The following is a 23,307-nucleotide window of genomic DNA, read 5'->3' on the forward strand; positions in this document are numbered from 1 at the left end:
AGTGATGTGACTTTGGCTCAAGTTACTCTCTAAACGATAAATATGTATGATTTCAGGTTAACGATCTGAAAAAGTGTGTATGAAACAGTGCCAGACAAAGCAAGAAAGAAAAAGAAAAAAAACAAGCCCCCCCCCCCCCCAATAAATCAACCTGCCCTTTCTTGTATTATTACTTTTTGCTTTATCAGGCATTGTTTCTTACATGCTTTTTCAGATCTTTATTGTACACCAGTGCCCTTTCCTTAATTATCACTTTGATTTCAGGTTAGAGTAAAGCCTAACTCTGCATGTAAATAATCAACGGGCACAATAAATTACAGGTTAAGCAGAGTTTAACGTGCGTCATGTAGAGAATATCATTACCGTTTATTTACAGTAAGGTATGGAATCTTTGGGTAAGCAATGATAATATCGAACTCTAATGGCTGTTGATGTTGTCCTTAGGGGATTTTAATAATGCAGAGGGAAAGGGTTAGTTATTGCCACGAAGCAAGCAAAATTTAAATATGCTTAGACGACAAAATTGATGTTTCCAACTTGCTAATAATACGAAAATATGACATAGTCAGTTCTATTTTCAAACTTCATAAAGATAGTTTTAAGGCAATCTGCTATTTCGGAAACTATCCAAAGCCGCGCGACAAAATCAGTCATATTTTTTTAAAATCAATGGCGGTGTTTTTCTGGGTTTTTTTCAGCCCTCCCTCTTTCAAAAGTTGTAAAAATCAATTTGTTTTAACTGAATATAGATATTTGACAGTTTTGAAGTTTTTTTTTCTTGAAGACCTATAAAATGCCACTCTCAACTCGCTGTCATAAAATTATAGATTTTACACTATTAATTATGTAAACGCGTTACGCACCACCAAGTATGAGACGAGTTCATCGTTTTTCCAAAATAATCTCGTGCTGACACGGTAGTTCCGGCTAGTGATTATGATTTCACGTCATACTTATTTCTGAATAAAATTAATTCGCATTAACTGATATAAACTTACCACTTCTGTAGTTTGCATTAAATTATGAATTTATTAGTTACGGAAAATATCTTCCACATATCGCAATTACCAAAGACTGATATGAAATATTTATCTTTAAATCATTTGAAATGGTGATTGTATACTCAATATTGTCAAATTAACAGTGAATGTTGATTATATAACTGTGAAAAATGTTTCTATGCATGAACGTTACACGGAGCCTTTACTTTAAAGGATATTAAAACATATTAGGGCCTTAAACAATACGATACGATACGATACAATACGAAATCTCTATCGGTTCCACTTTCGTAAAGCTGCGAAAAGAAGTCTTCTTGTATCTATAGATAAGCTATAAAAGAGGACGGCTATGGAATTGGAATTTCACAATCAACCACGAGAAGGATCACCAGTGTGGAACGACGTGGAAAAGGAAAAGGATCCTAGACAACTTTGATATGTATATCATCCAAAGATGCATGGACCTGGGTGGACGTAAACATATATCCGAGATATATCTGTCAGAGGATCATTGTTATTCTTGCAGGTCGTGAAGATACTGGATATTTAAAAGGATGCCATGCCATTTTCCCCCTGCATCATGTGGAAGGTAGAGAATATCATTCTGGGGTCAATGCAAAGGTATTTGGAGACTGGCCAAATTCTGTTTGCTACCTTCCCTCGAAGCACCCATCTCAAGGGTAACACATGTACCCTGATCCAGCTGTATTGTATTGGACAACGCTACCATTCGGTGGCCCATGATTACTTCAAGGCTCTAACTTTGGCTAATATAACATGTGGCATAATTTCATGGTTTCAATCAGGCAGCACCACATATTTTGTCCATTTATCAAAGGGCTAACTATACTCCGTAGTATAAAGAAATGAAACAACAGAAACAGTTTTCAAAGCAGACTCTCTAATCAGAGAGTTTTGACACGAGGTTGCTCGAATTCCCCCATGCCTCTGAGAGCGCAATCCAATCGAGGTCACTGGGCCTAAGTAGAAGGAAAGATTGAGAGGAGGAACACCAAATTTACTCTCACCGACGAGGCAATAAATGGTATAAAAGGGAAGACTGGGAAAAGGCATGCTCCAACCTTCGCAAACTTGAGGAAAATTACATTTCATTGGATAGAGTAATGCTCGGAATCTTTCAGAGGAAATAAGAAACGTGTTTTAACAATTTCAAAATCCAGATTAAAATTAAGCTGATGTTCAAGATATTAGAAATTCAAAAGAATTAAAAAGATAAAAGAAGACAAATACAAAAGATATCTAAAGATCAGAACGCGACAAAGAAAAAGTAGACTATTCTTGAAAAAATAAGAATCAAAGATGTATCTGAATAAATTTTACAAGATAGGGATACATCTTTTTAAAAAAAAGTCAACGACAGATTCTCGTCAGATCGGATCATGATTAGGACAACCAATTTGAAATTGGTGAAAGACGCATCTTCAATTCTAAATGGTGTCAATTCTAAATGAGATGTCGACTTCTATGATATCACAATGAAAAATGGTCCATGTCTTAGACTAGAAATACGCTCTGCCGATAAATTGGTGTTCAGAGTTGGCTCAATAAAAAACAAACAACCTCTCAAATAGAAAACACAATAATGCCACCTATTGTTCTGAGTTCACACAGACTCCCATTGACATTAGCAGCATTTTTGTGATTCATCATGGCCAAAACTCCAAAGCACTAGTTTTAGTTGTTAGATATCATGCTATGTGCGTAGATTTCCAAAATCAATATCGAATGGTAGTAGAAAAATCCTATCACATTTCATAATGTCGTGATGTTAGCGTTTATACTCCATGGGAGTTGCCAATAATCAACATATTGTTATCATGGAACGTAGGAGGCACCCTGTATTTTGTTGCTAAACAGTGTATTTCTAAAGTTGAGTCGATGCTTAAGTCGTGGTCGTCGTTATAATCGCCATTGTGATAATATAATTAATAATGGTAATAGTTGTAGGAGTAATAAGTAGTACGCGTAGTAGTAGTAGTAGTAGTAGTAGTAGTAGTAGTAGTAGTAGTAGTAGTAGTAGTAGTAGTAGCAGTAGTAGTAGTAGTATTTGTAGTAGTAGTAGTAGTAGTAGTAGTAGTAGTAGTAGTAGTAGTAGTAGTAATAGTAGTAATAGTAGTCGTAGTAGTAGTAGTTATAGTAATAGTAGTGGTAGTAGTAGTAGTAGTAGTATTAGTAGTAGTAGTAGTAGTAGTCGTAATAGAGGTAGAAATAGGAAGACTAGTGCATATATTATGTAACAAGAAAGTGATAAAAACTCGGGATCCATGAAAGAATCATTTGAATTATGGCGAATCGTAAGGTTCTTACCAAACAGAGAGTAAAAATATATTTGGGACAATAATCGGTTCATGTTTTTCCCCTCATTATACTTTCTCCTTATTCGCAAACTTTATCTGGAACACTATTTGTAGTAAAATAATGGAATTTAAATATTTGGAAATAAAAAAGACCGATACTATAAATGACATCTTTTTATTCATGAAACTGTTGTTTAAAAAAGTCGTAATATGACATAATTTACTCAATTTTCTGGGGTAGAGAGTACGTAAAACACCAACACTGGGCATTCCCTATCAATTTGTCAAGAATTGGTAATTATTTCTTTATCAGAATTCTTCCATTCAAGATTTCAAAACATTCAAAGGAAAGACAAAAACCATCTGCTATTACAAAATTTTAAAAGTTAAGACCTTTTGTTTTGAATTATAACGTTTATTTACTTATTCATGTAGGCATCCCGATTCATCACGGTTTGTTAAAGGTTAAATAACCCTCAAAATCTATATATAATGATACATATTGTGCAAGGAATCATTGGGTTGCAAACTAACTGGCGATAACAACTGATCCACGAAGACTATGCTGCCGTACTCTGGAGAAAAAAAAATACATATTAAAATATTTGGCCAGAAAACTCGTCCTTCAAACGTCGATCGATTAAAATGACCCTCATCTCGGCAAAAGCTCCCAAACGCGAAGTCCCGTGTTTGAGAGATTTGCCAAGATGAAGGTAATTTAAATCGATCTATATTCGAAGGACCAGTTTTCTGGCCAAATTTTTAAATACATGTTTTTCCAGAGTACGGCAGAAAGTCTGTTATTATGAACAAAGTGAGGTGTCAGCTGTAGATTTGACAATGGATATGATTTGTAGGATTGAGTAATATACGATTCAACCATTGACTGCGGTACTCCAGAAAGACCCGTATTTAAAATTTTGTCCAGAAAACCCATCCTTCAAATATCAATCAATTTAAATGACCAACCTCTTGGCAAAAACTCTTAAACCTGGGGCTTAAGGAAGACTTCGTGAAGTCCCAGGTTTTAGTTTTTAACAAGATGATCGTCATCAACAGATACTTTGATATGGAATCATAGATTGTTGATTGTAAATGAAGGTCACGATAGTTGTTGTTTTAGAGCTTCTCATTTTACTCACCACTATGGAAGAAAATATGAATTTAGCGCTTTTTCCTAAGACTCAACGTTCAGCCCCCCACCCCACACCCCCACCCCAAACCGAGATTCGATGTTTCGATCTTTGACTACAAGCCGCAGGACGCACTCTCACCTTGTCAAAAACTCTAAAACCTGGGACTTAAGGAAGATTTCGTGTACAAGGTTTGAGAGTTTTTGACAAGATGAGGGTCATCTAAATTGATCGATATTTAAAGGACGAGTCTCCCGGCCAAATTTTTAAATACGAGTATTTTCAGAGACGGCTAACTGTTTAATATTGACATAACCTCCTACACGTCATTTTTTAAATAACGTTTTCATCATTTTGTCGCTGTTGACCTTAGTGTTGACTTTAAAGTCTTTTCCTTGGAAGATTAAAGAGTAATTTCATTAGGAAAATAAACATCCAGCCGTTGTCCGCCTTAACAGCTTAGTACAAAATCCCCTCATTGCGTGCTCTACGTAGCTTACCAATCTCATCATATTATTATTTTTGACTATAGAAGAAAGACCGAACGTTGTATAGAAGATTATAGAGGAAGAACACGAAAAAAAAAATCTTTACTATTCTGAAAACATTTTGTAGAAATAAGGAGGATAACAAAAGAAGAAGGACAATTGCAAATATTAAAATTAATAAATAAACACACAATGAAGGCGAATAGTTATAACTTCAATGAAATGCAATGTATTAATTTTAACCCCCCCCCCCCCCCTCCCACCGAAATAAAAAGAAGAAAAAGAGTCTGCATTAAGAAAGGACGCAAAAAACCATTCGGTGCTTCAATGGCAACTACGCAAACGGCAACTCGAAAGGTATTATCAGCATTATTAGCATTGAGATTTATTGTTTCCATATAGATAGAACGTCTGTTGACGTCACTCAGGTCTTTGTTATTGTTTTTTGCCACCCATGTTTGTGAGTAAATCTCACTAAACTGTATTAACCGTTCAATGTTACACAGAGTTTTGTGTGTTGGTCCTTTATACTTCCGGATGGCAATGTTGTGAGCTTCTTAGCCAAGCGCATACTATCTATACAAGTGTCATGACGTACATAATATTATAGAATCTGGGAGAAATGCTAAACTATTCGATTTAGAAATAAATGGATCTTGACACGAGCAGTTATTGTAAATAAATATATTTTAAAAAACAACTTCAGGATATATATTCCAAGGGAAGACCATCCGAACTATCGCGAGGTGACTTGCTCAAGGCCACAACAGGCAAAGTTGAGCTACGCTGCCCCATATGATAATGATGAAGTTGATGATGACATTGATGATGATGATGATGATGATAATGATGATGATCCATCCATCTATCTATCTATCTATCTATCTATCTATCTATCTATCTATCTATCTATCTATCTATCTATCTATCTATCTATCTATCTATCTATCTATCTATCTATCTATCTATCTGTCCTTCTATTTATTCATCCCACCTTACTCTTTTCTCTTTCTCTCTTTCTCATTTTGTGCGCGCGCGCGCGTGTGTTTGTGTGTGTGTGCGTGTGTGTGTGTGTAGGGGTGTGTGTGTGGGTGTGCGTGTGTGCATGTTTAAACCCGAAAATGAAAGTAAAATTTCTTTTTTTTGTTGTTGTTTTTTTTATGTTGTTTTTTTTTTTAAATCTTCTTTTTCATAAAAAAGTTCCAATTTCACCCTGACTATATCATGACGTAACTATGACGTGACAGGTTTACAATCAGTCTTGATTGGATCAATTCCAATCGACCCCCTCTCGTCAGCAGATGTCTGAAGATGATTTTATTGCATCAGTCATGCAGTGCAGAATCTAGGCTATCACTACTACATTTAGTGCTGTTTATTTTAGCAAAACTTCCTAAGCTGCTTATTTAATATTATTCATGAAATTAGTGATTTTAAGAATGATTTTAATGGATAATGTTATTATTTTCGTTTCATGACTTTTGTGGTAGGCAGTTGCTATTAGTTACTATTAGTTATAATTAATTCAGTGAAATTTAGAAATTTCAAACAAACAGCGCTGGTATTTAACGCTTATCTATGTAGATTTTAGATTTCCCACAAAATCAACGCCAAAAACTTAAATTGGAAGATCTTTGTAACTTTGCAAGTCCTGGACTTTTGGCCATTTGTCGCTTTGAATTGATCGAAAGGACTGCAGTTTACGTCATAATGTAATACATCTTATTGAAGAGTTTTGCAGCCGGATTGGTAATTAAATTTCACAAGTTTATATCTATGTGACGAAGTAAAAAAAAAAAAAAAAAACCAAAAAAAAAAAAAAAACAAAAACAACAAAAAGAAACAAAGAACAACGGAACAAATAAGTGCATTGGTGGTAACAATTATCTTTAAGTGTTATCCCAACTTGATCTGGTTGGTATTTCACTAAACCGAATAGACGTCTACCATCCATATTTATTTCAGTGTGTGGTGAAAATTGTCCGTGTAACCTTATAGTATCTCAACGAAATGAATGAATTTTTAACCAAAAATCGACCAAACCGTTGATTAGATACCGCAATACAAAAACAATGACTAGTCATCTTAAGATACCGCAATCATGGAGGTCGTATCGTTCATTGATTGCAATCAAGTAATTGAAAGCCTATCCCCCCCCCCCCCCCCCCCCGCCCCCATTTCCCTGCCTTCTCATTCTGACGTACACAGACACACAAACTCACACATTCGCAAATAATTTCTATTTAAGTCTCTCTTTCTTTCTGTTACTTTCTGTCTCTACAATTCCATTTTTCCACCTTCCTCATCTATCTGTCTATCATTTGATCCATTCATTTATCTACCTTGTCATCTATACATTTATGGATATATCAATTCTTCAATCTGTCTGTCTTCAGATCTATCAAATCCATCTACCTAATTATCTTGTTGTCTGTCCACCTACCTTCGAAATATCTATTCATTCATAAATCCATCTATTTATTGATCTATCTATCTATCTATCTATCTTTTTACCTATCTATCTATCCATCTACATATACATCCATCCATCTATCTATCTATCTACCTACGTATTTATCCATCTATCTATCCATCTATCTACCCATCTATAAATATGTCTATCAATCTGTCTATCTATCTATCTATCTATCTATCTATCTATCTATCTATCTATCTATCTATCTATCTATCTATTCGTCCATCTTTCAAACCGTCGATCTATCTATCTATCCATCCATCTATCCATCCATCCATCCATCCGTCTATTTATCTATCTATCTACCTATCTATCTATCTATACATCTACCTATCTAGGTATCCAACTATCTATCCATCCATCCATCTATCTACCTATTTATCCATCTACCCATCTATATATCCATATCTCTCTCTCTCTCTCTCTCTCTCTCTCTATATATATATATATATTATATATAGATATATATATATATATATAGATATATATTATATATATATATTATATATATATATATATCTATATATATTTATATATATACATACATATATATCAGTCTACCCATCTATCTATATAGTTATCTATCTATCTTGAAGTTGAATAAAGTTACACTTAGGTTAATTTAATTACAGGTCCTTCTATCAAAACTTTGAGCAATATTATATTTCATATTATATTATTATATAGTTCATATTTATCGTATTGATAATTTTATGACTATATCCATATCTATCTATCTATTTATATATCTATCTATCTATCAACCTTTATATATATATATATATATATATATATATATATATATATATATATATATATATATATATATCAACCAATCCATCTATGACATACTCTTCAATCTATCCGACCATCCATTACCAATCTACCCGTCTCTGTCTTACAAGTTTCCTTTTATAATTGTCAATATCTTGTCTATTGTTTTCTCCACCGCTCCCCATTTTCATCTCAAATCAACAATTAACCTTCATCGATTTGTCCGTAGTTCCGTTTTCATTTTTACAATGTCCTTGCCATTTCCGGTTGGAATACAAATTTCAACCGTCCATTTATCATTCATTTCTTTCAAATTTAATTTAAGGAAATTCATTTCTTTCAAATTAGTTTCAAGGAAATTCATTTTCATTTCCTTTTATAATTGAGCAAGCCACGAATTATCCTGTTGAGTTGCTTGTTGTCCCACGAAGTCCAGGGATAATAATGATAAGCTGAATGCGCACAATTGAACACACGCACGCACACACATGTGTGTTTGTGTGTGTGTGTGTGTTTGTTGGTGCGTTTGTGTATGTATGTAGTATCTATGTGTTTGTATATGTGACATATTATTTCAATGCGGTAATTGGTCGGGATAAGCAAAATTGAAAACCGTAAATCCCAAGTTAAAATCATCAGAAATATGAACGTATAGTCTTTTAGACACAATGCCGTTATGAGACGTGAATGAATCACCTAATACTTAATTTCCTCTTCTTCCCAGTTATCCTAGCACAACCAGGGTCATTGTGGAATGACCCACTTGAAGAGGAGACGGCATCAATGGCGCCACCCACCTTCTTGGACACGCCCCAAACTGTATCGGTCAAGGAAGGTCAAATGGCTAAGCTCGAATGTTCATTGGACAATCTTGGAACTAAAAAAGTAAGACTTATTAATATTCAAATTACAATGTCACCCGAGAACGTCTTTAATGAAGGTCTTTTTTCTTTTGTAACCTCTATTAATTCCCTATTTAATCAATAGAGAAACAAATAGGTTTCTGGGACAAGGTACATCCGTTTTCTTACTAAGTGGGTAGCAAGCGACTATAACTGCCCATCTAAAAATACATAAACCCACGTACAGCTGCTTTAAAAACAGCCCTTTCAATTCTCTTCTGTTAATTTAAAAAGAGGCCATACATTTAACATTTATATTGCCTTCATTAGACGGTTCATATAATCTGAGGATGTGACCAAACACTTTTGTCCCTCTTACTATCAGAATTGGATTAATGTAATGCTCTGTTGTTTGGCGTTTCGCAATATAATCTGAGACGTCTTCGGGTTGTTCAAAAAAGCTCTGACAGACTAGTATTCATGAAGCGTAGGTGTGATTGTGCCAGACCTCTGCTTCGTGACCTGCATTGGCTGCCTGTTAAATTCAAAGCCTGTGTTTTAGTGAATCGTTGTCTTGAAAGTACTGCCCCTTCCTACCTTTCGGAACTAATTGAAAGATATTCAAAAACCCCGCCCTTACGATCGGCCAGTGATTCCACCAAACTAGTTGTCCCTCGAATACGGAAAAATGCTGGAATGCGATCCTTTTCTCATTTCGGACCCTCTGTTTGGAACGCCTTACCACAGAGCATTCGTGAAAAAGTAACAAGTACTTTGTCTATTTTTAAACGTTCGCTTAAAATATATCTGTTTCGATTTAAGTAGACGATACGAAAGCAAGATAAGTCTGGTTTGTGATATGTGTTGTGTTGTGTGTGTGTATGTGTGCTTATGTGTGTGTGTGTGTGTGTGTGTGTGTGTGAATGAGTATGTTTCATCCAAAGTAATTTGTAATTGTTGTAATTAGTGTCTCTGAGTTAAAGCGCTATATAAGTTTTCAGCATTATTATTATTATTATTATTATTGTTATTATTATTATTATTATTATTATTATTATTATTATTATTATTATTATTATTATTATTATTATTATTATATTATTATTATTATTATTATTAAACAAATTTAAACAATATACTTTTGTTGATCATATATTTAACATTGGAATTCCATTCATTTTGAAAAAATAAAACCGAAACCGCAAGCTATTTTGACCAACCAATATAAGAAATTGAGCCACAAAAAAATAAATTCATTAAGGTACAAATATATTAAATGTTTGTCATAATAAAAAAAAGAAATGTGGCTTATTAGGATTGTATCAATATCAGTTCATGTTTAAGGCATTTACCCTAATGTATTGAAGTAAATAAAGATCTGTATATGTGTTTCATCGACTATTCAAAAGCCTTTGATAAAGTACAACACGAAAAACTATTCAAAATTCTATCATCCTTGGACATTGATGGTAAAGATTTAAGAATATTACGGAATTTGTACTGGGAACAAGAAGCAGCAATGCGTGTTGACAACGAACTAAGCAGTTTTACACCTATTAGAAGAGGAGTTAGGCAGGGTGTGTCTTGTCTCCAGATTTATTCAACCTCTATAGTGAAATGATATTAAGAGATATCGAACATAAGAAGGGGGTGTGTATTGGAGGAAAGAATGTAACAAATCTGAGGTATGCAGATGATACGGTTCTACTGGCAGAATCTGAACATGAACTACAAGAATTACTGGATGTTGTAGTCAGGAGTAGTGAAAATATGGGACTGGAACTGAATATATCTAAAACAGAATGTATGACGGTATCTAAAAATAATAACCCACCAGCCTGTGTAATAACAAGCAGAGGACAAACAATACAACAAGTTGAATGTTTCAAATATTTAGGCTTCAATGTAACATCCAATGGAAAATCAGATTGTGAAATAAAGAAAAGAATAGGTATGGCGAAGAATGCATTCAACCAGCTACATACAATTATGAAAAACAGGAATATTAGCATGAAAACAAAAATCAAAGTCCTGGATTGCTATGTACTGTCTGTGCTGCTATATGGTTGTGAGAGCTGGACCATAAACAAGACCATGGTTAAAAGACTGGAGGCAGTGGAAATGTGGTTTTACAGAAGAATGATGAGGGTGTCATGGATGGAAAGGAAAAGAAATGAAGAAATTTTAGAAATGGCAAACAGAAAAAGATCACTGATAACAAAAATCATCAAACGCCAAATGGAATTTTTAGGACACATTATCCGCCACCCTGGTTTGGAAATACTCGCCTTGACTGGAAAGATGAATGGAAAAAGAATAAGAGGAAGACAAAGAATAACGTATTTGAAAGGGATAAGAACTTGGACAGATGAAGCTGAGAAAGGTGGCGCTGCTTTAATAGAATTGGCAAGAGATAGATCAGCTTGGCGGAAGATGACCTCCGACGTCTGCTTCAGATATGGAACTACATGAGATGAGACCCTAATTAAGGTAAAATAAGGAAAGAACGTAATTCTTATGAGATAAATCATTTTAAAGTGATGAGCACCACCAGTCCAAAACTCTACAAGGAAAGGCCCCATGTGATATTTCAAGGCCACATACTGTACAATATGATTATCCCGCTTTGATTTCCATTGTAATAATCACTGTTATCGGTACCAATATTATTCAGATCTAGAGGAAAGAATGGCGAGGTCGACATCTGAGCTATTGTCTTCTTGAATATTCAAAGAAAATTCAAATTAAGACAGATGCATTATGATTTGTCTGTGTATCCATCTCCCTTTGGGATTATATTCCTTTAGCGTGGGTCATACAATTATAATAACATGCATACCAAACACAGTTTTCAAATCCCCTGGGAGTATAGCTAAGACGAAATATTACATTTAGATTAACCCACACAACCAACCCCATGATAGCGACATTTCTAAATCACAGACATCCAATCATAATATTGCATATCAAGCAGGGTTGTAATCCTAAGAGGAACGTTGTTCTATTTCGATATTATATCAGGTGGTCACTAGAAAAACAAACAGAAAAAAAAAAAAAAAAACAAAACAAAATCAAACACACAAAAACAAAAAAGTAAAACCAAAAAAACCCCAAAAACCCGCTTTTTGTTGGCGTGTATCTCTGAGACTTTTCAGTGGATTTCTCTCAAATTAAAAATTCAAATTTAAAAAATAATCCTTTTACGTAGACTGTCAAAATGTTATGAATATGAGTTGAGAAACAAAAAAGATAAACAGTAATTTTTCAAAACCGTGTGCAGAAATACAATATCAGAGAAAAATGACACAACATTGCAGAGAACAAAATGACGACGATCTTAACATTTGATGTAATTTTCAGCATTAATTTCATCATAATTCTCCTCATGTGTAAGAAATCGTCGATATATAGCACTCTCGCGTGTCTATTTTGGTCCAACGATTACAAAGTTAGCACTTAATGTGGTCAAAGGCACCGTCGTCCTCTGAAATGACCCAAACGTAGTCTCTTTTTCCAACTTGAAATGAACTTCCGAATTTCCTCAATGAATATCTCCTCCCAGGCATAAAATAATTATTTCTCTCATGATTTCTTCTGTGAATGCAGATCTTTGTCCACTATAATAAACCTTCTCGGTCAAAAAATTCCAAATTGCGAAGTCCATGGATTCAGGCCGGGTGGTTGAGGCGTACAGTTGACATTCTCAGTGAAATAAATATTCTTACTTCGAAGAAAAGCTCGTGTACTGTTGCTAATATCGGATGTAGCACAATCTTGTTGAAAAATGAAATTCCTTCCAGCATAAAGGTGTTCATAGTCTCACAAAAGATTTTCTTCCAATGGTTTTTTGTAATTACCATCACAGACTTTCCCAGGCGTAGCAACACGTGTCTTCATTAAAATATATTACAACGCGCAAATGCCACAATAAGTATCGGCATCTTTTCGATATTAAAATTATTAGATGGTGTTACCAGATTTTATTTTATTCAAAAACCGTTAATTTAATTATATTGATGCTTTGTACATCTATTCATAAAGAATAGTTCTAATAGTAGTAAAAATTAAAAAAATATATATCTGTATAACGTTTTGAAATAGACATAAATAAATAGCGGCGTTTTTTGTGGCCAACTGCTCTCTCTCTCTCTCTCTCTCTCTCTCTCTCTCTCTCTATATATATATATATATATATATATATATATATATATATATATATATATATATATCAATTAATTGTGCGCTTCCGCCATAAGATATCGTATCGTAGGCTAAGCATTTCACTAAGAAATTTATATATATATAAATTCCTACAGATCAATTAGGTTATTTTTCTTAATAGACGAATCACATCCTGTAATCATTATCTTACGCTTATATCCCCTTTCAATTTGTAACACGTGAATAATTTAAATGCAGTACAGGAAATTCTTTACTTGGTTCTGACATCACGGATTGCCACCTTTTGTCTGTGGCAAAACCGGAGACTAGAGACAATATGTATAATTTCTACCATTATATAACCACATTTTTGGCGTTGTCTCTAAACAAAGAAAATCATTACTTTTTATTCTTCACCTGGCTAGAACTTTTCATATGTGTTGTGACCAGAATGTGTTAAAGTCAAAACATGATCAAATTTATGGGTTTTTTTCCCTCTGGATATGCTTTTATGCTCGCCGGAGAAATATTTCATACTGCGTCCGCCATTGTTCCGATAGTTTAGAGCCAGTGTTGCTACGTTACCATGCGTCATTAGGAAGGAAGTGACGTTACGACTATTGAATCCTATTCATTTATGTTATGCCTCCCACATATCTTTCCATACTGAATCACAACTTCCATGTGTAGTATTATAATATTATATAGTCTAACGAGCTATGGGAAGATAACATCTAAGACTATAATATTACATAGGATCTATTCATACAATCCGTCTCATCTCACCAACTTGATTTCTAAATCCTAGTCATCCCATTATAAAATAAACATATTATATGGGTCCAATGTCTCATACCTAACACCATTAGGTTGGAGTCGTTTAAATGCTAAAACTTCAATTTATAGCCAATAATATGAAAACCTGGTTAAGTTTATATAAAGTTTTAAAATGCGCAATTACTACTACTACTACTACTACTACTACTACTACTACCACTACTACTACTACTACTACTACTACTACTACTACTACTACTACAGCTATTACTACTACTACTACTACTACTACTACTACTACTACTACTACTACTACTACTACTACTACTACTAGTACTACTACTACTACTACTACTACTACTGTTACTAATACTACTACAACTAATACAACTATTACTACTACTACTACTACTACTACTACTACTACTACTACTACTACTACTACTACTACTACTACTACTACTACTACTACTGCTACTACTACTACTACTACTACTACTACCACTTGTTCAGATAATAGTAGTAATAGCACTTAGGAAAATCCCGATGCATTCAGAAACGCTTCATACTCTTTATAACTTAGCAACACACAAATAGGCTACAGTGGAACGCATATTCAACGACCCAGCATCTAATTTATTCTTCCTTGTAATAACGATAATGGAAATGCTTTCATGCACTTTTTTCATTTTTATTTTCTTTATCAATAGCACCTTGAGCTAACTGAGACTTCAGATATAGCGAGAATTTTGCGTCTGTCCCACTAATATTGTTGTATCCGGAGTTTTAAGTATTGCTCACATACGTTTACCTACATGCGAGAACGTAGGTCGTAGGTTGGTTGATATCACTGTTAATATTTAGTCCCCCGATTCACCTGTTGTTAAAAAAACCTAACAGGGAGAAAACGTCTGCTCGCTATTTCCTATAAAAACACGTTTGGCACAATTCTGTTTCCTTTAACAATGCCATCACTGTAATGACCTCTGTTGGCTCAGAATATCTTATAAACAATATTATGTAACAATGCAGCCAGGAATCCGTTACTGTATTGATGGTGAACTATCGCCTTACAACGTTATTATGTCAGATTGTTTTATACGCTGAAAAATGAGTCTATAGCAACGTGTACTTATTTCAGGTCTGATAACATAATCAATTGTTATAGGGCCTGAAACCAATGCAAAATACTATCCATCACATTAAATCAAGTCCACATTTCTGTCACAGGACATACTTATTCTGATACAGAGCAATAAACTAACAATCCCACTCCACGCCAAATGTTGCGTCTATTTTCAGTACTGACGCTGCGAGAGCATGGATTGGATTGGATTATAAAACATTTCTCTAATCTCTATAAATCTATTCCCTAAACTTTTTTCCCAATTAGATACAATTCAATGTCATATTCTTGTAAGATCACATGCTTTAAGTCAATGGAATACATTTTCTCCAACTTCAAATATTCATAATTTGGAAATGTTGTCCCCTTAAACACTAGCAAAATGTGTATATGACAAAAAAAGTTGAACTTGCTAGAATCTAATATTATACTCGTCGCAAAGTAAAAAGAACCCTAACATTGTAAGATAATTTGAGCATAAGGTGTATCTACGAAACATTTACCTTTCATTCGAGATTTAAGAAATATAACCTCGATTATCAAACTATCCAACCAAGATCGAGCTAGTGTCCTGAATACGGTACGAGCTTTATTCTCTAATAATATTGGCTTGTATCAAGTCAAGAGTCTCTTAGTATTACCTGGGGAAAACCAACTGTTTTCGTGGAGCCGTGATATTTATTTATAAGTCAATACAGTCAGAGAGGATTTTTCACTTAAGAGAGAATTTAAACAAACAATCCGTACTGACATCCTGTAGCTATAGCCCGCCTCTCATTTTAAAGATCACTTTGTTACTGACTGGAATAATAATATACACAATAGTGAAATCAATATCCTATATCATATAAAACTTAAACAGTAGGTGAAAACAAACGTAGCTGTCTTTTTTCATTGTAGATTCGGGATTAGTAAAAGTTTCCTGTTAAAATATTATCAAAACAAAATGTGTATCAAAAAAGGAAAACAAAAAAGAAAAAAAAGAAGGAAAGAAAATACAGCAAATAAAAGATAAAAGAAAAAACACCCAGCAAGACAAATCAACATAAATTAGTACACATAAACATTTGCGCACACACATGGAAAGGCAAATACTATGAATAAACTTTCTTATAAATACGTCGCATACGTTTAGATACCTCTTGGCCATACAAACACCTGCTTTGACACACAACTACATATCCCTATATCTTGTTAGATTATTTAACCAGTTAACTGCCGTACACTTGGAGGTCCCAGGCTTGAGAGTTTTTACCAAGTTGAGTGTCATTCAAATTAATCTATATTTGAAGGATGAGTTTTCCGGCCAAATTTTTCAATACATGATAATCCAAGGTACGGCGGCTTCATGTCAATTTTAATACCATTGGCATTCAATATATTTCAATGCATGTACTCACTGTCTATAAAAATATGACCATTTAGCATAACGTAACATTTATTTAAAATGACATTCTCTTATCGATTATTTGTTTTAGATTTTGTCAATTTCAATCTTTTAAATCTATTTTATTTCATCAAATCGTTAGCAATTTTATGGCATTATTATTATTACTTTTAAAAAAAAAATTCTCATATTCTTTTGGGAAGGCGCAAAGAAAGACAATGAACTAATGGGGTGAACAAAATAATTCCTCTACGTGCTTATCAAAATATTACCCAAATCAAGAGTGGAGTATTGTGAATATAAGCTGCAATGCCAAGTAAATAAAATTCAAATATTTACCAAACCAAAAATAAAAAGCACTAAATATCTTGTCAGTAAAAATAAATAAATCAATACCTCGACAAAGAAAATATTTTTAAAAAAATGCAAAACACAACAAAGCAAAGAAAAATAATGTAAAAATCATACAGGATAGATATGTATACATAGCCAACAAGAGTTGGCGTATGATGATATACCTTGTGTTACACGCCCGTTTTGGTATTTATTATTTGTTTTGCTATCAAATAATCTGTGTCAGAATCATTCATTTGTTTATTGTTATCAAACAAAGCTAACCTGGTTTCACCTTTTTGCAATCAGTATTGATACGACCACCAAGAGATCACAAAAACTATGAAAATCTCAAGTGTTATAAGCTGTTGTTATTTAAATGGGTGGTCCCAGGTATCGATTTGCCGGTTTTGTGGCATGGAATTACTCGCATATATCGCATGCTGATAGGATAAAATAAATAGAAAGGTGTTGCAAAACAAAACTAAAACGAAATTTATGTAATTCTTGTTCATTGTAGTCAAAGAATTTTAGTATGTCTGTCTACCTTATATATAAACATCTCTTTCTCTCCCCCCCCCCTCTCTCTGTCTCTCTGTCTGTCTCTCTCTCTCTCTCTCTCTCTCTCTCTCTCTCTCTCTCTCTCTCTCTCTTCTCTTTTCTTTCTTCCTTTTTCTCTCTCCCCTTGTTATTTTTATACCTTAGATATAAATTCATAAGCGACTAAATATATCATGATCATCAGTTTAATAGCGATTTTACAGTTACATATTAGTGATTAAAAAAAAAAATTAATCTGAGACATCCCAATAAATATCCTTTGTAAAAAAAAAACAAAAAAAAAAAAAAACAAAAAAACAAAAAAAAAAAAACAAACAAACAAAAGAAATACAAAACAAAGACAGAACAAAACAAAATAAATTAGTCAACACAAAAACAAAACAAAACAAAAACAAATACCCCCCCCCCCCCCAAAAAAAAAAAAGAAACTAGAAAAAAAACAAAACAAAAAAAACGTTGGAGTCCAGGATTTCCCTCTCGACGTGCATCCGTTTTACTAAAATAGATTTGACGCGTAATATCTTGTCTTGACCACAATAGTGACTATTGTGGTCAATTCGTTGATGTAAAGAACCATAATCATCATCATCATTATCATCATCATCATCATCATCATCATCATCATCATCATTATAATCATTATCATCATCATTATCATCACCATCATCATCTTCCTCCTCCTCCTCCTCCTCCTCCTCCTCCTCCTCCTCCTCATCATCATCATCATCATCATCATTATCATCATCATCATTAACTTCACGAATGTTTTCATTACCCTCATCATCATCATCATCATCATCATCATCATCATCATCATCATCATCATCATCATCATCATCATCATCATCATCATCATCATCTTCATCCTCCTCCTCCTCCTCATCATCATCATCATCATCATTATTATTATCATCATCATCATCATCATCATCATCATCATCATCATCATCATCATCATCATTATCATCATCATCATCATTAACTTCACGAATGTTTTCATTACCCTCATCATCATCATCATCATCATCATCATCATCATCATCATCATCATCATCATCATCATCATCATCATCATCTTCATCCTCCTCCTCCTCCTCATCATCATCATCATCATCATTATTATTATCATCATCATCATCATCATCATCATCATCATCATCATCATCATCATCATCATTATCATCATCATCATCATTAACTTCACGAATGTCTTCATTACCCTCATCATATCAACACCATCAAAAGAAAAACCAAGGGGAAATACAACAAGGCATGAAATTAGATTTGGAATTCTACTCTTGTCTGTTTACTCCATCTTATTATCGTTGGCACAGGGCGAGTTTATTTAAATGGTTACTGGTTTCCGTGTTATGTCAGCCCGGTGTTGAGTAACGTTAATTACCATTGGACGGTGGATTTGGGAACTGCTTGTTAAATCAAGCAGGTGGGTGATGCTAGCAACCGTCCTACTAATTGTGCAAGATCTAAAGGTAAAAATTATAAAAAGGAAATAAATACTGATCACGTTTTATTCTATTTCCACAATGTCATCCAGCTTCAATACGTGTTACAAGATTTCATTTATTTGACCTGCAGGAAAATGGAATAAAATTTATTTTCATACTCCTGTCAGACATATTTTTGTATTAGCAATTTACAACAAACAATCCTCTAGGGGGTAGCTTGGCACAGCGGTACGATCTCTTCTTCGCATCCTACCGAGTTCGACTATCCTCGTTGTGTGGCCTTGAGCAAGTCACCTAGCCCTAGCTCACTTTGCGGCGCTGAGCTGCGGCTGAATCCTGGGTTATTCCTATCTTCCCTTGGAATAGACCCTAAAGGCACATTTCTCCTTGGGATGAATAAAGGGATATTTAATTAATTAATTAATTAATTTTTATTAATACAAATTGGTACCGTATAAATACAAATTGAGAGAAAAGTGCCGGGCGTGGAGGTATTGTCGAAGACAAGGTAATACATGAACATTTCTTCTTTTTGGTTGTAAAATTTCATATGAATATGACGAGTACTTTTCCCGTATTTTACAAAACACCATCCTAATTTGCTCTTCAAGTTTCAATCTTTTAATCCACTTATTACGCAAGATACAACGAAAGGTCGAAAAAAAAAAAAATGCCGAAAAAGCGTCCCATATTTTCGCGTTTTTTTCCTCTTTGCGGGTCATCCAAATAAATGACACCTTTAAAACTGTATAACTTGTTTATTTATCAATGGATTTTCAAAATTCAAAAACATTTTTACTCAGTGGAGATAGGGCTTGGATTTTAGACAAAATTTTCCTCAAAAAGAGAAAAAAACATTTTTCATAGTCGTTGCTAAATTAATATAGGAAAACATTTAGTTATGTGACAAAATCGATACGAAATCACATACATATTAATCTGGAGCGTTTATGTTATCATTATTATAATAATTGCCATAAGTTGGTATTTGTGTACTCTTGTTTTCGTCTAAAAGTTATAATGCGTTCCACCGCGTCAAAATCACAATGATTAGGAAATTCAAGTTGTTTATAATTTATGAAACAAAATTTTTTCTTCTACATCATGAAATTCATTTTTTCACAACTACTCTAAAACACAAAATATACCTATGTCACAGCATTGATTGATTAGATAGATTCATTCACATGCATTGGAGTGGAATTGTCCCACCTAATGCTACTACTATATCACTATACTACATCTACTAAACTACTATCTACTTACTACTACTAATACTACTACTACTACTACTACTACTACACTACTCTACTACTACTACTACTACTACTACTACTACTACTACTACTACTACTACTACTACACTACATTACTACTACTACTACATCTACTACTACTACTAACTACTACTACATACTACTACTACTACTACTACTACTACTACTACTACTACTACTACTACTACTACTACTACTACTACTACTACTACTACTACTACTACTACTACTACTACTACTACTACTACTACTACTACTACTACTACTACTACTACATACTATCTACTACACTCTACTACTACTACTAACTACTACTACTACTCTACTACTAACTACTACACTCTACTACTACTACTACTACTACTACTTACAAACTACTACTACTACTTACTACTACTATACTACTACTACTACTTACTTACTACTACATCTACTACTACTACTACTACTACTACATCTACTACTACTACTATTACTACTACTACTACTACTACTACTACTACTACTACTACTTCTACTACTACATCTGCTACTACTACTACTACTACTACTACTTCTACTACTACTACTACTACTACTACTACAACATCTACTACTACATCTACTACTACTACTACTACTACTACTACTACTACTACTACTACTACTACTACTACTACTACTACTACGACTACTATTACTACTACTACTACTACTACATCTACTACTACTACTACTACTACTACTACTACTACTACTACTACTACTACTACTACTACTACTACTACTACTACTACTACTATTATTACGACGACGACTACTACTACTACTACTACTACTACTACTACGACTACTACTACTACTATAACGACGACGACTACTACTACTACTACTACTACTACTACTACCACTACTACTAATACTACTACTACTACTACTACTACTACTACTACTACTACTACTACTACTACTACTGCTACCACTACTCTACTACTACCACTACTCTACTACAACTACTACTACTACTACTACTACTACTACTACTACTACTACTACTACTACTACTACTACTGCGATTACTACTACTACTACTACTACTACTACTACTACTACTACTACTACTACTACTACTACGACTGCTGCTGCTGCACGTGGATCCATGTACGTGAATATTAGTGTTTTCTGAGTCACAATGCCAGCAACTCATAGTCTCGAACACAAGTCAATGATAAAGGATTCTTCACATGATCTAAAAGTCCTATTCGGAAAATCCCGATGCATTCAGAAACGCTTCATACTCTTTATAACTTAGCAACACACAAATAGGCTACAGTGGAACGCATATTCAACGACCCAGCATCTAATTTATTCTTCCTTGTAATAACGATAATGGAAATGCTTTCATGCACTTTTTTCATTTTTATTTTCTTTATCAATAGCACCTTGAGCTAACTGAGACTTCAGATATAGCGAGAATTTTGCGTCTGTCCCACTAATATTGTTGTATCCGGAGTTTTAAGTATTGCTCACATACGTTTACCTACATGCGAGAACGTAGGTCGTAGGTTGGTTGATATCACTGTTAATATTTAGTCCCCCGATTCACCTGTTGTTAAAAAAACCTAACAGGGAGAAAACGTCTGCTCGCTATTTCCTATAAAAACACGTTTGGCACAATTCTGTTTCCTTTAACCATGCCATCACTGTAATGACCTCTGTTGGCTCAGAATATCTTATAAACAATATTATGTAACAATGCAGCCAGGAATCCGTTACTGTATTGATGGTGAACTATCGCCTTACAACGTTATTATGTCAGATTGTTTTATACGCTGAAAAATGAGTCTATAGCAACGTGTACTTATTTCAGGTCTGATAACATAATCAATTGTTATAGGGCCTGAAACCAATGCAAAATACTATCCATCACATTAAATCAAGTCCACATTTCTGTCACAGGACATACTTATTCTGATACAGAGCAATAAACTAACAATCCCACTCCACGCCAAATGTTGCGTCTATTTTCAGTACTGACGCTGCGAGAGCATGGATTGGATTGGATTATAAAACATTTCTCTAATCTCTATAAATCTATTCCCTAAACTTTTTTCCCAATTAGATACAATTCAATGTCATATTCTTGTAAGATCACATGCTTTAAGTCAATGGAATACATTTTCTCCAACTTCAAATATTCATAATTTGGAAATGTTGTCCCCTTAAACACTAGCAAAATGTGTATATGACAAAAAAAGTTGAACTTGCTAGAATCTAATATTATACTCGTCGCAAAGTAAAAAGAACCCTAACATTGTAAGATAATTTGAGCATAAGGTGTATCTACGAAACATTTACCTTTCATTCGAGATTTAAGAAATATAACCTCGATTATCAAACTATCCAACCAAGATCGAGCTAGTGTCCTGAATACGGTACGAGCTTTATTCTCTAATAATATTGGCTTGTATCAAGTCAAGAGTCTCTTAGTATTACCTGGGGAAAACCAACTGTTTTCGTGGAGCCGTGATATTTATTTATAAGTCAATACAGTCAGAGAGGATTTTTCACTTAAGAGAGAATTTAAACAAACAATCCGTACTGACATCCTGTAGCTATAGCCCGCCTCTCATTTTAAAGATCACTTTGTTACTGACTGGAATAATAATATACACAATAGTGAAATCAATATCCTATATCATATAAAACTTAAACAGTAGGTGAAAACAAACGTAGCTGTCTTTTTTCATTGTAGATTCGGGATTAGTAAAAGTTTCCTGTTAAAATATTATCAAAACAAAATGTGTATCAAAAAAGGAAAACAAAAAAGAAAAAAAAAAGAAGGAAAGAAAATACAGCAAATAAAAGATAAAAGAAAAAACACCCAGCAAGACAAATCAACATAAATTAGTACACATAAACATTTGCGCACACACATGGAAAGGCAAATACTATGAATAAACTTTCTTATAAATACGTCGCATACGTTTAGATACCTCTTGGCCATACAAACACCTGCTTTGACACACAACTACATATCCCTATATCTTGTTAGATTATTTAACCAGTTAACTGCCGTACACTTGGAGGTCCCAGGCTTGAGAGTTTTTACCAAGTTGAGTGTCATTCAAATTAATCTATATTTGAAGGATGAGTTTTCCGGCCAAATTTTTCAATACATGATAATCCAAGGTACGGCGGCTTCATG

At 33.9% G+C, this 23,307-nt stretch overlaps 1 protein-coding gene across 16 annotated transcripts in view; it reads left to right on the forward strand.

Annotated features, from left to right (window-relative positions):
- LOC144965175 (zwei Ig domain protein zig-8-like) overlaps positions 1-23,307 on the forward strand; it is a 254,589-nt gene that overhangs the window by 138,650 nt on the left and 92,632 nt on the right. For all 16 annotated transcript variants that reach the window (XM_078900225.1, XM_078900230.1, XM_078900236.1 and 13 more), the window contains one exon: positions 8,915-9,075. In XM_078900225.1, the coding sequence (XP_078756351.1) occupies positions 8,915-9,075 (161 nt within the window). The remainder of the gene's footprint in view (positions 1-8,914; positions 9,076-23,307) is intronic.

The sequence above is a fragment of the Berghia stephanieae genome, chromosome 2 (assembly GCF_034508935.2).
Source record: "Berghia stephanieae isolate SIO BIC M18660-M18661 chromosome 2, UCSD_Bste_1.3, whole genome shotgun sequence".
Classification (NCBI taxonomy): Eukaryota; Metazoa; Mollusca; class Gastropoda; order Nudibranchia; family Aeolidiidae; genus Berghia; species Berghia stephanieae.